At 33.0% G+C, this 18,027-nt stretch overlaps 1 protein-coding gene across 6 annotated transcripts in view; it reads left to right on the forward strand.

Moving 5' to 3' along the window:
- LOC148623025 (uncharacterized) overlaps positions 1-18,027 on the forward strand; it is a 52,689-nt gene that overhangs the window by 26,118 nt on the left and 8,544 nt on the right. For all 6 annotated transcript variants that reach the window (XM_088573483.1, XM_088573481.1, XM_088573482.1 and 3 more), the window contains 13 exons: positions 2,935-3,084; positions 3,358-3,483; positions 10,322-10,441; positions 10,862-10,939; positions 11,209-11,330; positions 12,079-12,168; positions 12,435-12,524; positions 12,711-12,824; positions 13,475-13,703; positions 14,324-14,482; positions 14,760-14,845; positions 15,213-15,304; positions 17,881-17,918. In XM_088573483.1, the coding sequence (XP_088429609.1) occupies positions 2,935-3,084; positions 3,358-3,483; positions 10,322-10,441; positions 10,862-10,939; positions 11,209-11,330; positions 12,079-12,168; positions 12,435-12,524; positions 12,711-12,824; positions 13,475-13,703; positions 14,324-14,482; positions 14,760-14,845; positions 15,213-15,304; positions 17,881-17,918 (1,494 nt within the window). The remainder of the gene's footprint in view (positions 1-2,934; positions 3,085-3,357; positions 3,484-10,321; positions 10,442-10,861; positions 10,940-11,208; positions 11,331-12,078; positions 12,169-12,434; positions 12,525-12,710; positions 12,825-13,474; positions 13,704-14,323; positions 14,483-14,759; positions 14,846-15,212; positions 15,305-17,880; positions 17,919-18,027) is intronic.

An 18,027-nucleotide genomic window follows, 5' to 3' on the forward strand; every position in this document is an offset into this window, starting at 1 on the left:
TTTTTTGCCAGCAGATTGCATAATATTGTCTAAATGGGTTGAAAATTTCCCGTTCGAATCAAACGTTATACCTGCGTGATTATGAGACAAAACATTTTCAATGGGTTGGTCTTGAAATAATAAATCAAAGCCTTCCGTAATGTTGCATTTAGCAATGATTAAAGCCTTTGTTTTCTGGGAATTAAAGTTTATTAACCATTTTTCAGACCACGTTGTTATATTCTCTAAGTCTAAGTTCATTACATCCTCGATTGTAGAATACGATAGTGCGGAGTATGATAGCAATGTGTCATCCGCAAAAAGTCAGGTAAAACTGATGAGATTATCAGCTATGTCATTAATATATCAATTACTTGTAAACATCTAGGAACTTTGATTCTTTTCAAATATTCAAATTCACTAAACCATGACTTTGCTTTGCACATAAATTCCACTTCTAGAATCATCCCATTCATATCCACATATCCACATAACTTGAAGTAACATTTTACCTCTAATTGTGAAAGACGCAATAAAGCTCAACGAATCAAATAACATTGCAATTTTGCTAAGAAAATTCCTCTTTGTATATTTCAAATCTTCACTCGAAATATTCAAACTATTTTCAAGAGGCTTCACACTTTCAATGTCCCAAAATCTCTGAAGTATTGCATCAATTTCACCTCAATGCGATACCAACGAAATAGTACGATTGGAGTGTGTTTCACTTTGACCATTTTCCGGATTGCCGATACATGTCCACCCTAGCAGATTCAACCTTGTCATAGGCTCGCCTTGCCTTCATCGAATATCTCGATACGAATAATGCAAGCCCGAGTAGTCCAATCCAATGGATTTGTAAACTTGATTCCTTTTAAATGTCTCCATTTCTCACTGTGTTTTGCCCAATCGATTGGCTGCATATCTCCTGTCACTTTGTCAGTTGTAAATGAAACCATTTAAACTTTCAAGCTCGTATTCAACAGGCATAATTTTTGAAGTTTTCTCTTCATCATTTAACACATTTACTGTCACAGTTTGTACATGATCTTGAAGCCCCATCTCTGCTGCTACATTCGAATCAATGTACGTTTTTTTTTACTTGCATCACCAAGTAAAGCATTCACTTTCAGTCGCAATATTACAGGTACAGTTCTTAATGTCATTTGATTTACCTCTTTTCGGTCTTATGCGATCATCGTTCTGTTTTCCCCACTTACGGACTGTTCTGGTGTACTAATGACAGACTCTGAATTAATGTTTCCACTCTAACTGCTATTTTCGGAATGTCCAACATGAACACTGTGAAATCGCTAATTCTACGCTTGTGTAGCATACTATCGTGTAGTTCTTGATATCCGTCAATTTAACATTTTCTACTCATTGGGCGCTTCTGTCCGAAATTAGCATCACCCAGGCACCGATAACACAATCTCTTCTCTTTTGAAATTAACCACCTTTTTCGAACATCCAGACACCATGATTTTCACTACAGACTTTACGTATTCGTTTTCGAAAGTTCAGCTGCTATCTGTCCGATCTTGCAGTACTAAAGAATGTTCTTTTTGCACTAGTTTTATTTCTCCTGAAATCACAGCTTTCCAATCCACGAACGTTTTTTTTTGCGGCGATAGATTGGAATTAAGCTTCTTGAATAATTCCTTCACGAAGTGACTCAACTGATTTAATTTTACATTTCTCGAATATCCACGTATGATATTGCGTAAGATTAGCTTCTGGCAATTTCAGTTGCAGTTTGTTATTTAGCGATTCATTTGCAAGCTCATCAGTTCGACCCCCGTTTTTCAACGATCTGCAAATCGTTCCATGTCATTAACATTTTCAGATCTTATCGATCGAAATTTATAAGTTGTACCAAATGCCGCGCAATCTGACGCATTTTCCCGCCATATTTTCGCCGGAGTTGCTCTTTTGCTGCTTCGTTTGCCATCTCGGAATATCCAAGATTTTCAATCACATTCAACGCTTCGCCTGCAATTGTAACAATTTGTATTATGTTGTCGCTGGCGCTTGATCCACACATGACATGAATGTCGCTATCCAGGAATCGTAAGTCCGTTTATCACCGGAAAATTCTGGTTGAGGGTCAATGAATAAATTAATCCAACGCAGGTCCGCTTCTTTGTATGACAATGTATGTAAATACATCCATATTATATAAAAACCTAAGAATTAATTACTATATAACGGAATACTGCTAACCACTCGTAAAAAGACGGAACTTCTCACACTCATGGAAGAAATCCCAGATATCCAATAGAGCCTCGTTTAAGAACCTATTAATCTCTTATGGTTTTGGAGTTATTATGGGTCCAAGGGACCACAGCCCAAAAAATTAACTTCCTTGTCTTTGGTTTGATTTTGAATTTTTTTAACTCAAATTTTGTGCAATATATTGTCCAAACCAGTTGTTGTGTTTATAATGAATTGTAAAGCCCTATGATAAAGTGTGTCAAAAACTAATATTGTGTCCAAACTTGCCTGAACTGTTCAGGGTTCGACCACTGCGGTTTTATTATGCTGCGCTTGGCGAGCCTTTTTATCATATGGTGGTTGTAAAATATTATGGTACTGTAAAATATATTTTTGTATGTGTCTTTGTCTGTAGGCTCTTGGTTTTCGTGTGGTAAAGATTTTACGATAAGGTTCCATACCACAAAAGGTATATATACTACCTTGGAAATAAAACTGATATATAAGTGTACCGATCTCTTTAAAATTTCACACAAGGTTCAAAATATATTGAATTGGACATGAAGGGAATTTACTGAGGATGTATGTTTAGACAGCTTTCAAGTTTATTCAGGACTTAGTTATGAAAGTTTTGTTGTACATGTACTGCTAAGTAAAATATAACTGATATACTGGTAGATCGAAAGACAGAAGAGGAATGTAATAGCTTAAATGTATAGAAGTTCTTGTTGGTGTTTTCAGTGTTGTACCCCCATTTGATAGAGGGATATGAACCAGTAATGGTACCGTGTGATCAGATTAAGTTCAATGATCACAAGCAGTATCTAAGATCACTTGGATTTGTTTTGATTGACCAGACCCTGAAAGAGTTTATGTACAGAATGGCTATGGGTAAGTCAAAAGGCAGTTATTTTGTGAATAAAAATTCAAATATGATTCAAATATAAATTTATTATCAATTACTCAATCTTTATGTCTACTGTGCAGTGTCTTGTTAAAATAAGTAGACTACATTTAAACTACCGGTATTAGGATTTTCTCCTTGATCCTAACCAAAGATCAAAGTTATATTTATTCTATATCTTATGATAGAAAACTTTCTAGATTTGATTGTTATATTTTTACCATTTTTAAGGTTTTGACTCTTTCTTATTTTATGTGAAGTGGACAATAAGAAGAATGAACAGTTACCAAAAGGATTATATACAGTATTACTGCTGGATACCTCCTATAGTATTGGACCAGGAGGAATGTATGAAGTTAGAAAGTTTGTTCATGACTTCCTGGATGGTAAGTCACCCTTTAAGTAAATTGCAGTGGATAAAAATAGGTCAATGTCTGCTACATATACATGTATAACAAGTGGTACTGTGTTTGCAAGCAAAACACAACAGTCGCCAAAACCGGCAAATGGTCGGGTTCAGTCAAATTCTGAAGATGCCATTGAATTTGGAATGTAATGTTTTTCTTAGAAATCAGTTTTCATTGAAATCCAACAATGTTGACATTTTGCCAATTCTGGCGAAAAAAATGGGGACTTTCTGACAAAATCTGAAGCCCCCATTGAATTTAGAATGTCATGTTTACCCTAGATATCAATTAAATTTTATGATAGTACTCTAAGAACTGAAAATCGTTATAGGGCACAGTCACTTGCAAATTTTGTTTACAGTTGCTTGTATAGAAAAAACATACAAATTGACACAAACATATTCATCTTCAACTCACATCTACATTGATGTTTGTTTGTTTGTTTTTCCCTTAAATGGACAGCAATGAGTTATTCGTCATCTTTTCTTTTAAATTTTCAAAATTTGTCAGCTTTCCTTTTTCTTTGCAATAGCATTTAAATGGCCAAAGTGTTTCAACGCTCGTATGCTTTCTAGCAACCATTATTTCAGTTCCTCAAATACTTTCTAGGTTGGCGACTTACAGAAAAACTGTTGTTGTTCATTAATGTTGCCCATAGATGAAAGACATAATTTTGCAAGTTCTGCAATAGTGACTTTAACGTGAATAAAATGGAGAGTCTATATTGGCTATAATGAAAGTCTCTGACTGTCAAAGTCCATATTGGTTATGATGAAAGTCTGTGACTAATCATAGTCCATATTGGTAATGACGAGGGTCTGTGACTATTATAGTCTATATTGGTTAAGATGAGGGTCTATGACTATCATAGTCTATTTTGGTTATGATGAGGGTCTGTGACTATCATAGTCCATATTGGTTATGATGAGGGTCTGTGACTAATCATAGTCCATATTGGTTATTATCAGGGGCGGATCCAGGATTTGAGTTTGTTGGGGGGAGGGGGGCTTTAATTGAATTAAATGCCAAGCAAAGCAAGGCAAAACATATTATGAGGTGAAACTTGTGGTGAAAATTTTTTTTCTTACCGATTTAGGGGAGGCGTACGCCCAGTACGCCAGTCCTTGGATCTGCGCCTGATTATGATGGCCTTTGAATATCATAGGTGCTCTTCTTCTTTCACCAGACTTGACAGACAAAGAGCATAACATCAGATATCTTGCCAGAAGCAGGCAACACCGGAGTCCACCTTCAAATTTAGTCAAATATCTATCATATATTTAGCTATGATTGGGTTATTCTTGGATGTAAGGAGTTATGACTTATGACTGTCCTTTGAAAATAAGATAGTCTAATACAGAAATTAAAGAAACAAAATGAAATAATTATGATATATTTTGAACAAACAAGTGTGGACACAGACTGGTATTACCCAAGGAGCAAGTATGGACGCAGACTGATATAGCCCAAAGAGCAAATTTGAACATATATATATATATATATATATATATATATATGTTTTGTCTTGAATGTGTTTGCATTGTCTAGAAAACTCCTCCATTTATTTTTATCAATAATTGAATCATAATTATGTTACTAAATATCCACTGATATCAATAAATGGGGAATAAATTCCACATTGGCTTGCCATTACCATAACACAAGTCATATACATATTATAATTCCTCATTTCTCATTTCGTTACGGGAGATTTGACCATCATCGAAAACGAACCTCTGCGTAATATCCTTTATTTAGATCCCAAGTACCGTGAACCACGCTCCATAAATTGGAAGTATAACTTTAATGGATGCCGTCGAGGACTATGCAAGAAAATGGATAAAACGAGAACAAAAAGACATTGATTCTCAGTCAGAGTGGTTAAAGGCCGTTAATTCAGTTAATTTTGAAACGAATGAAAGTTTTAAGTAGGTCAATGAGTGCCAAAGCTATATCAGTTTTCAAAGACCCCGATGTAGCAAAAACATTGTCTACTATACATGAAAAGTATGTTGTCGTACCAGCAGACAAAGCCCAAAACAACATTGTTTTTGTCTGCAAAACGTTTTACTTCCAATGTTCATTATCAGAGGTAGACGTAGAAAATACTAGCAGTGATAACACCTATGCTGCTACCAGTATAACCTTGGTTCCCTTGATTACTCCTTCTTGAAGGTGTACTTGCATGGATGTGTTGAACTTGCTATGCCATGTTAAGGATTGGCCATTTCACTTTATGTGGCTTCGTTTGGTAAAAGTTGTTGCGCTAATTCTGGACTCTAACTTATTTTTTACATTAACAGAAAATCATATCAAAAGTTCATATCGATCGACCATAACTATAAAATCATCGCACGAAAACCAAGTGAATATGGACGACGACGACGTGGACGCCGCTGTCAGTACCATACCAATATACACGTACGACCTCATTTTTTGCGGTGACACTCTTATATTAAACACACACACACACACACACACACATATATATATAAGCAAACAGATTCGGGTTTGGACATGCTCCATTTATCAATTCCCTAGAAAGCCTGTCAATTACACTTCCTTGGGACCACACAAGTAGCGTGTGATTTGCTAAGAATTTACATATATAAGGCCTTTGTTTTTACATTAGTCCTAGTTAAACAGTTCTGTAGCAAAAGCGAATGAAACTGCATAATGGAAAAAATTTCCCACTTACAGTCATGTACACAACAGAAAACATTCGAATTTCTTATGAAACAAAATTACAATGCAGTATGAAGGTGACTAAAATTGTATTTTTATGAACATGTACAAACGTCATAATACATGTACTGCTCTCGCACTATGCCGAATATTCTTGCGACTGACATAAGAATGCCGTTCGCCGCTCACTCGCAATGATCGTAAAGCTATCGCTAGACATTCGTACTCACTCTTAAGTATTCGTGGTCGTTCGTGAGTTTTAACGAATATTAGAAACATGCTCCCATAATTCGCAAGGAATTGAAATTCACAATCCAATTGTAAATAATTCATATGCATTCTTAAGCCAATCGTATTGTTGACAAGCCATTGATTGTAATACATTCCTTATGTGTTTACGAGGTTGTTTTCTTTTTCGGCGGTGTAGCAACTGGTGTGATAGAATTGTTAGGTCTATGACCGGAATTATAGGAATTTATTATTTCCGTTTGGGTTTTATTGCTTTTCTGTTCATGTTTTTTTTTTCAGTTAGTCATTTTTGGTAGGACTACATGTAATTCTGTCCGATTTTCCTCTGCCTCGACCCCTTCCAGCTTTTTTCCACCTTTTTTTTTATCCTGAAGCGATCTTAAATAGCTTTTTCAATTAAATCAAATGTTTAGGTGTTTGCTTCACTGCAGTTTAGTTCAAAAATTAATTCAAGATAAAGGTATTCGAGAAGAATTGTTAAAAAATCGCTACGCATGCGTTTTTATTCGTTTTTTTTCCTAACTGCAAGAATTCGTTAGACTCGCAACGATTATAGCAAGCATTCATAAGGATCGTAAAAGGCATCTGTATCATTCAGAAGATAATTGTAAGAAATTCTTGTATATTATTGCAAAAAAAAAATCATAAGGTTCGTATGGAATTCGTTTAACTCGCAAAACACTCGTAAAGATTCGTAAGACAGTTGTAAACGATCTTAAGCATTGATGATTTTCAATATTTTAAAAACCCAATCTTATTATTTCTAACGAATTTCCGCGAGCGCCAAAATTCGCAGTGACATTCGCCATAGTGTGAGAGCAGCATAAACAAAAAATGGTTAAATTGATTAAAAATCATGTAAAGAGTTTTGGAACAAACGTCGAAAAGTTCATATATATGATATTCGCGTACGTGTATGGAACGTAAACTCCTAAAAGATGTGTAAAAGGAATGTCCTATTTAACCTTGGACCCCAAGTTTTTCCTTCAGCACAGCAAAATGTGAAGAAATATAGACCACATTCAATGTGTGCTATATATAAAATCCAATTTGAAGAATCTACCTACCTCCTGGACTGCTTTATGAGCATTTTTCCACTGAAAAAAATATTTTACAAAAACCTAAAGCCAAACCTTTATATATATATTTTCAGCTATATTCAGACGATGAACATGAAATTGATGATAAAATGAACATGAAATGATGATGAAATGAAAAAGGGATGGGACACAAGGACAATGGGGTCGAAAATTTTTTATTGCCACTGGAAATAGGGAGAGGTGGGTAGGGTCGGACAAATTTGCCTCCTGTGGCGGAGCCGTATGGTTCCTACTCCGGGAGAATACCACAGTAGGGTTCTTTAACTTGCGAGGAACGTGGCATCTTTCCCAACACGGTGCACCACTATGGTTTGCGGTTAGGTTTTCCGTATTATAGCCTGAAAACCCCAGCATGTAACACGCCAGGGGTACCCCATTCCACCACCTGGGGCACACATCCCAGTTGCTCTGTGGGGAGAGCGCCCTAGCCCCCGGCTAAGATTCTGAGCACTATTTAGTCGCCTTTTACGACAAGCTTAGCGCTGCCGCAGGCCTATTCTTTTAACACGCGGACCTGCACGGGGCTATATATATATATACTACTACTACTACTACTACTACTACAATGTAAGAGGTTGGAAATTAAAAGGCCTGTCGACTGTCTTTCAGACAAAAAAAATAAAGCCAAAGATGTTTTTTTCTTCTATCCTAGGTGAAAAAAAAACGAAAATAAATACTGGTTGTTTATATTTATTCAGATTCCATTGTAAACACACATCGGATCATTAGATCACGGTTCGCCATTAATATTTAATGAATTTAATGAATGAAGGTGGTCAGATGACAACTAATTTCCCGGAATACACCATGACCCAAATTCACGGGTATGACTATGACTCCCCAGTCCGTCATGCAGTACAAATACCATACATTAGTGCAAACCGGGTCTTAACAGTATTGTGTGGCAACCCAAAGTGGACAAAATTGAGCATTTTCTAATATTAAAAAATGATTTTTTAATATTACAAATCCATTTTCTAATACTACAAATTAGATTTCTTATATCTCGAAACACTTTTTAATTTTAAATTCAATTGAATTTTAAATATTAAAAAACTATTTTTTAATATTAGAAATTTTTTTTTCTAATATTAGAAAATGGATTTGTGGTATTCAGTTACGATTTTTTAAGTTTAGAAAATCATTTTGTAATATTAAAAAATGTGACTGATTTTGCAATATTGCAAAGTGATTTTCTAATAGTACAAATTCATTTTCTAATATTACAAATTCAATTTCTAACATTACAAATTCAATTGGTAATATTACAAAATGAATTTCTAATATTAAAAAATCTTTGCGAATATTAGAAAAATTATTTTGTAATATTTAAAAATTCATTTTCTAAAAGTGCTATCTTTTCCAACTTTGTTATAGTGTTATTTGATAATCAGAAAAAATGCAATGAAGACGGCCTCTAAACTTCTATTACAGTTATTAGTAAGTTAAAGTTATGATAGTGACTGGACTATGTGTACATCAATAACTGATTGGTGAAGTACTCACTCTTAATCTGGACTATACACATTTACACCCATTTGCACACTTGAACTTTCTACCCAACAAATGACTGGACAATTCCAGTAACTATTTTTGATGCTGATTTATTATATTCACCAATATGTGGAAAAATAATCTTTCTTTTGACCATTTTTTAAATATTTTAGAGGTGTTGAATTAAGTGAAAAGCAAAGTTATCTGCATTAGGACAAATATAGAAATAGGAATAACATGAGACATTCAATCCTTTAGGTTATTGTGGATATACACCTTCACAATGAAGAAAGTTGTTTCATGGCTGTACTCTTCTATCCCAACACACCATATAAAACTTAATCTCTAAAACAAATCTAAAAGTGAAAAATGTAGACCAGGGTAACATTTACAGTAAAATATGTAAATATGGCAAGCCAAAGTGGACAAAAATGAGCATTTTCTAATATTAAAAAATGATTTTTTAGTATTACAAATTCATTTTCTAATATTACAAATTGGATTTCTTATATCACAAGAAACTTTTTTAATATTAAAAATTCAATTGAATTTCTAATATTAAAAAACTATTTTTGAATATTAAAAAATTGATTTTCTAATATTAGAAAATAGATTTGTCATATTCAATGACGATTTTTTAATATTAGAAAATTATTTTGTAATATTAAAAAATGTGACTGATTTTCGAATATTACAAATTCATTTTCTAACATTACAAAATGTTTGATATTTTATAATATTACCATGGGAGGATGTAATATTACTAAATGAGGAATTTGTAATATTAGAAAATAAGTGTTTTCTAATGTTAAAAAATGATTTTTTTTAATTATACAAACTTATTTTCTAATATTACAAATTAGATTTCTAATATCACAAAACACTTTTTTTATATTAAAAATTCAAATGAATTTCTAACATTAAAAACGATTTTTTAATATAAGATATTGATTTTCTAATATAAGAAAACAGATTTGTCGTATTCAGTTACGATTTTTTAATATTAGAAAATCACTTTGTAATATTAAAAAATGTGACTTATTTTCTAATATTACAAATTATATTTGTAATATTACCAAATGTGTAATGTTTTATGATATTATTAAATCAGGAATTTGTAATATTAGAAAATGAATTTTTAATATTACAAATTGAATTTCTAATATTGAAAAATCTTTTCTAATATTAAAAAAATGATTTTGTAATATTAGAAATTCATTTTCTATTATTACAAAATATTGATTTCTGTCCACTTTGGCTTGCCGTATAATGTGTCACTTGTTTCACAGAAGTAGAGACAGCTACAGAACACAATCTGGAGGAAATGATCTGTTTGTTTGAACTAGGATCATGTAATGGTGTATTACATGAATTCACTAATGACTACTCCTTACTCAGAGAAAGTTTAGGTGAGTTTTTACCAAACGATATTTCAGGAGGATTTATCGAAGTCGTAGAAATGTCACTCAGAAATAGTTCTAGTTTTAAATTTTTTTTAGAGTTATTTGAATATGACCATAACATAATACAATGTATCAATGTTAAATTGGTCCAATGTGTCAAAAAAATTAACTTTCATTCAATTTTAGTAAAAATTAAAGTAAAGTCATTATTTGACATGTGCAGTTCCTCACTGTATTCAAAATATGGATATTGGGTTGGTCATCACATGCAAAGTATGCTGTGTCAAACCTTTTATTACAGTTCTACTTTTGAACTGTGTTGGGCTGAAATGTTGTGCCCTTACTTGCCCCAGCTGCCCAAACTGACTTCTTTGAAGCATTTTATCAATATAATGATTTAAATGTTTTTTTTTTATCTTAATACAGATAAAATAGACAAGTGTGGTGGCAGGACAAATTTATGGAGTTCTTTGATAGGCTTGTACTGCTATCTTCATAAAAAATGTAAGTATTATTGAGTTATGTACCCTTTGCTGACAAAGAATTGTTGTTCATTCAACACAGATATTAACAGAAGTACAAAAATGAACTTGAATATTTTCCAGTGATGAAATTGTGTGTCTCTGTATCAGTTTAATAAAAGCCAAGAGTTTTGTCGATGATTCATAGTTCTTAAATCCACTGGAAATAGGGTAAATTTAGTGAGTGTTTTTCTTTCAGAAATGAGTTTGTGCAAATAACTTTATTTATGTGTTTATATGACATTTATACAGCAAAGAAGTGTGTTATTAATGAGAAAACACATGGTGTTAGGATCGTGTGGGTTTCTGATGGAAATGTAACAGATGATATGCATGTCCTTAGTAACAGCGAGAATGAGGCTGACCTAGAGAGAGTAAGTATTGCCTATTTCTTCATATTCAACAATCATCAAAACAGCTTGATTACAGATCTCTGTATCATTCAGTGTATTGAGTTTGTAACATGTAACATTTTATCCCACCAGATTTTGTGTTCCAATTAATGTAATGTTTAACTCATTGTGATGATAGAAAGAACAGGGATTTTCTGTATCAAGTGAATACCTCATAATCCCTAACAAATCATCAACAAAATTAACTGATCCGAGAGTTATTTCCCTTTATTTTAAATTTTGTAGTGACTTATTTTATTCTTATCTTTTCAGTTGACTACAAAACATTGTGACATCCATTTTTTTTATTTTTATTTTTTTTTTTATTTGAAAACATGGGTTTGTGACTTCAAATGTTAGAAAATGTTTTGAAGACAAAATTTGGCATATGCCACCCACTGTCTGGGTCTTCTGTGGATACCATTTTAACTTGTAATGGCATGTGCCACCTAATGTCTGAGTCTTCTATGGACTTCCTCTTAACTTGTAATGGCATGTGCGACGTAACATCCAAGTTTTCCATGCACACCCACTTAACTTGTTATGACGTGCCATCTAATGTCTGAGTCTTCTTTGGACACCCTCTTAACTTGTAATGGCATGTGCCATGTAATGTCAGAGTCTTCTGCCATGTAATGTCTGGGTCTTCTATGCACACCTTCTTAACTTGTTATGGCATGTGCCACCTAATGTCAGGGTATTTCATTGACACTCTCTTGTTATTTTACAGATACAAGACAGAATATTAAAGTTTATGCCATATCTACTCCGTGAGAAGATGATTCTCTCAGCAGTAGAAGTAGGAATGGATTCTGAACCGGTATATTTTTTTTATAGGCATAAGATGTTGTAAGAACAATTATTAACTCATCATTACACAAAACATAATGTTTTCTTTCTGTCTGTAATCTGTTTTGTGCCTTATAAATCTGTTGAGGGCCTATTTTATTGGTTCAAAGCCCAGGGTCTCTATAATCTGTCTCTGGACCAGTTCCTAAATGGATTAAGTGGCTTGTTATACAGATTTATAATTTTACAGAAAAAAAAATAGTTCAAATGCTATTTATTAAATTTACTGTATCAAAGGAATTTCTGGAAAGATTTATAAAGAAAGGTAAAGGACAGATTGGCAAAGCTCTGTGGGGAAAACATGTAGGAAGATATTATCTGTATCAGGTAAGAAATTAAGGTTCCTGTGTTTGTAACAGCTTTATTAATATATGATGTTAACATTGTTATCAGAGAAAAAAATGCATACAGTTAAGTAATAGTTTGTTAAAAAGTTTGTTTTTAAATATTCCTTTTATTTGCTGCACATTTTAAGTTTTAAATAGTATTATACATAAATCAATGTCTTTATAGCATATTATTGGGAAGATGCTAGGAGATTTAAGAGATCCCCAGAACAGAGGAAAAATAAAAGAAGTGATTCAGAAACATACAACTGACTTTGACTATTTTGACAAGACAGATATAGTAAGTATACATTATCTAGCACATATATAATGAGTACACTTCTTATAGCCTAGATATAGTGAGTATACTTTGTCAGGCACAGATTAAGTTAGTACCCATTGTCTAGATATAGTGAGTGCACTTTGTCTAGCATCTGTATCTAGCTCATATATAGTTAGTACATTTTATTAGTGCAGATTTAGTGAGTAAACTTTGTCAAGCACAGGTATAGTGAGTACACTTTGTCTAGCATCTGTATTTATTACTTTATATAGCACACATATAGTTAGTACATTTTGTTAGCACTGATGTAGTAAGTACACTTTGTCTAGCACAGTTATAGTGAGTACACTTTGTATTACATATATATATACTGAGTACACTCTTGATAATTTCACTGGCCATTTAATTTGAAAAAAAAAACTGTAGTCAAAGTGATCTTTATATCAACCTTTGCTGATCTTTTACTGAGCAGAATTATTTTTAATATGGAATGATGAATTTATAAGACATACATGGCATTTTTTATCTATTTAGAACAATGCAGGAGCCTTAGCAAGACATTATATCTATCATATATCATATTTTTTTCACCTGCCACTTGCTTACTATTAGAGAATGTGTTAAAAGAATTCTTCACATTATTGATTTATTAATCTCATAATTAATAGGCTGAAATCAGTTTACTTTTGAGGGACAGATATAAGTTTACAGTCCCTGAGGAGTTGTTTGAGAGAGAACCACTACCGGAGTATGATGATGACCACAGAGTAGAACTATATACCAAGGAACTTTTCCCTCGCATCCCACCAATTGGCACACGTGTAAAGCCTGGTGACAAGTTCAAAGACCGACATAAACAGTATTATAAAGGAACAGTTGTTGCTCATTGTCGTAGAAGTAGGTGGAGTAGTTGAAAACACAAATATAGGTTTCCATGTACTTTTTTATACCCTCCACAAACAAAGTTTGGGGGTGGGTATAGAGGAATCACCCTGTCTGTCCACATTTGTTGTAAGCACAACTCCTCCTAAACTGCTCAAGGGATTGTGATGAAATTTTATAGGAAGGTTGGGTATCATGTAGATGTGCATGAAGGAATATTGTTACTGGTGGAGCACTCTAAATGGAGATAATCTGACTTGAGGGATTTAGGTGTCAATACCTTACAACTGCAACTCATCCAAAGCAGTTCATGAAATTTTTATGACATAAGGAAGAGTGGGCATCAAATGCAGATGTGCATAAAGGATTATGATAACTGTTGAAGGACTCCACGACTCCAAAGGGAGATAGTTGAATTACTGATTATACATGTATATTTAATTTCATTTGAGGTGGGGGTATTCTCTTTGTGAGCTTGCACACAATATTTCTAGTTAATCTTAACACTGGGAATAAAACTTTTGTGGTGGGGTTTGTGAATATTTTCTTTTTCTGTATAGAACTAAGTTTTTGTCTTAAAGTTAATATTTATACATTTTCTAGTTCTTTAACAAATTTTACAAATTCTTTGCCAGACACTGTAGTTGTAAAATGGGATGAGGAGGTACCACAACCAAAGATATATTTCTATAAATATGAAATAGAAAACCATGAAGTGGAAATTATATATGAGTATAGAAAGATTAATATAAGTATCCCTGGTGATATTGGTACCGGATGTCGTGTCAGAAGAGGTAAATAAAAATTGGTTCTGTATGTTTAAATGAAAGGAAATTTAAAATTTTCCCAAATTGAATTGCAGAATAGTTAAAGTTTATAAACTGTGTCTGTACACAGTGATCCTAAAATAATATTCAGATTGAAAATTGAACCAGTAAGATTATTAGAAGTAAATGAATTAATACAAATTAGTTGTTAAAAAACTTTTTGAATGATGTGTTAGAAAAAAAATGTGAAAAATTACAATTTTGACCAACAAAAATGAGTGAATTTGTATCTGGGATTTATCAGGTGTACACTGGGAGAGGGGAGACGAAGATGGCGGACGTAATAAAGTTGGTATAGTGGTCAGGAAACATGCTGGAAAGATGGTCACAGTAAGTCAGTAAATTAGTGTATAAGAAAATCAAGTTTGAAGATATTGTAATAAACACTGTTCTGATTGCCTCAAAGAGATATGATTGAGGGTAAAATTGCAGTATAAGGAGGGAGGAATTTATATTGTATCTGAACAAATGATGAGGCTTAATGTGACCAATGTAGGTCAAAGCTTGTCTCTAAAATCATATTCATCTAAAGTAATACAAAAGTCATATTAGCAAGCATACATATAGCTTGGTAAGTTCATGATCTATATTATTGGGCATAAATCCATACCCTTTCCACTAGAATTGCATTCCATTACGAAGGAAGCTATATTTGACAAGTACACCATATCTTATTATTGAAGTTAATTATTTGCAGGTAAAATGGCCCAGCGGTAAGAGTGCTAGATACAGGTTTGGTGCTGATGATTGCTATGATTTAGAAGTTATTGCTGAAACAGAAATCATAGAGTAAGTCATTTACCTTTGCATGCTAAGAAAATTAAAGAATGTGGTATAAAAAGTTCAAAAAAAGACAACAACCCGAGAAAGTACACATGAAAGTGAAGTTTTTTCAAATGCTCATTTAGTTTTATTATACCCCTTGCTTCCAAAGTGGAGCGTATATAGTCATGGGGGTATCCATCTTTCCATCCGTCCATACTTCCTTCCTTCCGTTACACAGGGGGAATTAATCTCTTTTCCATTACTCTTCCTATACCACTGAATGGAATTAAATTAAACTTTCACAGAATCTTAATTACATGTTCCCATTGTGTACCTCTTATTTTAGATTTTGATCTGAATCAATTTGGGGGTTTCACATATCAATACATTGACTAGTCATTTGTGCATATGGGGACATGGGGGACCCATCTCTTATCTGTTACTCCTCCTATACCACTGAATTGAATTGAATGAAACTTTCAATAATCTTTATTAAAAGTCCCCATTGTGTACCTCATATTTTAGATTTTGATTCAATAGTGCATGTTATTAAATGTCGGACTTGTGGGTATCAGGTTAGTGAGTATTGCTCACAGTTTTTCTAGTTATTTCTGCTGCTGTCTCCTGTTTTAGACTCACCATAGGTTTGTAACATAAGTATGTATTTATTGATGGAAGCAGTGCTGGTACATTTATTACCACAAAATATTGTGTCTGTTCATCTGACTATCATTCCATTCTTTGGTAACATCTGGGCTCTTTCTTAGTTGTCATATAGGCTTTTAGTTTTGATATATTTGTAGGTAGACAACCTTAAGACTTTTCTGTGTTCCAGGGTTGAAGACCTATGACCTTGAAGTATGACCTTGAATTTTTTGTTTTTGTTATTTTACAACTACAAAAAAATGTCAGTTATATAATAGTATCAAACTGTTGTCAGTGTTCTTGGCATTGATTACCTTTAGTTTATTTACAGAAACTTAAAAAAAAAACATCTCTGATCTTTTTTAAATTTTAACATATTGTTCCTAGGAACATGGCAGAGAGCACTATAGTTTTAAGAGGTTTTTGTCCTATTCCTTTTGGAAATAAGGGGCTAAAAGGGGGTAAATAGGTGTTATCATTAGAATTGATAGAAAAAGCTTATTGTTGACATATGTCAATCTGTTCCTTTTGAAATTCTGTTTTGAAAATAAATGGGTAGAAAATCGGGCCAAGCCAAAATATCAACTTTTTAGATCAATTTGTCATCACATGTGACCGATGTCATCATTGTTTACAATTTTTCAAAACTCGTCTTCTCTGACACTATGTGACTAATTAAAAATAAACTTGGTATGAATGTTTCTTAGGATTTTCTGTGCATAGATCTGATATAGGGATCTTTTGATCAGTTGAAAACCATGGCCACCGTTACTAAAAATAGAATATAAGCGTCAGACAGTAGTCAGTTATTGCCCTTTTCCACGTTTTATTGCTATTTTTAATGTTATTGCTTATAAAAATTTTCTCCTCAGAAACTACTGGACAAAATTTAATCAATATTAATATGATTGTTCCTTTGGTATGAGAGTTAGGAATGTTTATCAAAGAAAAAAACATGCCTGGTTTTACAAAAATGGAATGTTGCTTATCAAGATAGGTGAGTGATTCAGGCTTTTTAGAGCATTTGGTTTTACTTACTTGTGATTTTTCAATCAGATTTCAGATATCTTTTACCATTTTTGAGTAAAAAGGGGTCAAAAGGGCAAAAAATCATCTTTTTAATTTTTGGTCCCATTTTGAACATTTTTAATTGATTTTCAAAAATTATGTCATATTGTGTCCAAACCAATTGTTGTGTCCACAATATACTGTAAGCCCTATGCTAAAGTGTGTCAAAAACTAATATCATGTCCACACTTTCCCCAACTGTTCAGGGTATGAACACTGCAGTCATATCATGCTGCACCTGGCAAAGCTCTTTATTCTGATATTTTGGCAACTATTTGCTTAAAAGAGTATCAATCTATATGAAATTGTACTTTTAGGTTTGATACCATGAGAGGAAGGTTTTGATGGATTTTAAGGGTTTCAGCCCTTACCTTTAAGGGGATTAAAGCCAAAATATGCATGTTCTTCAACTTAATATAAATTGCTTACCATATTTCTTCTATGTCTTACTGTTCGTTCTTTGACCTCTGTCACTTGTGTCAGAATCATGTCAAACATTTATTCTCAATCTAAGTTCAGAGCTGTATTAAATTTGAATGTCAATACTTAGTCACAACTGTTCATGAATTTACATCTGTGGTATCAAGCTGTGCACTTTTTCCAACGCAGTCAGTATAGTTTTGCTTTTACCCTTTGACCTTAAAGATGCACTTCCATGGAAATGCAAGTCACCTGGCCAAATACTGATATCTTAGTTGCATTTGAAAAAAACTATTGAAAATTGAAATTGCATGCCATGTGTAGTTTCCTTGAAAGAAATGTAGAAAATTGTAAGTAAAAAGAACAAATTTTTACTGTGTCAGCTATCTTTTTAAAGATAGTACTTATTTTATCTTTCTTTGCCATATTTTAAGTTCCGTTTTTTAAGGTTTTTTTTTACTTTACAGATACACAGATGAAAAAGACAAAGAGAAAAAGCTGAAAGGTATAAAAGTAAAATGTATTAAATGGATTTTATTTATACATATATTTTTGGTGAGATAATGAAACGTGTCAAAATTAAACATATCAAAGTCTTTAAACTGAGGTAAATA

This window comes from Perna viridis, chromosome 3 (assembly GCF_037379345.1).
Source record: "Perna viridis isolate PV_CMFRI_1.1 ecotype Kerala chromosome 3, ASM3737934v1, whole genome shotgun sequence".
In the NCBI taxonomy this organism is placed as follows: domain Eukaryota; kingdom Metazoa; phylum Mollusca; class Bivalvia; order Mytilida; family Mytilidae; genus Perna; species Perna viridis.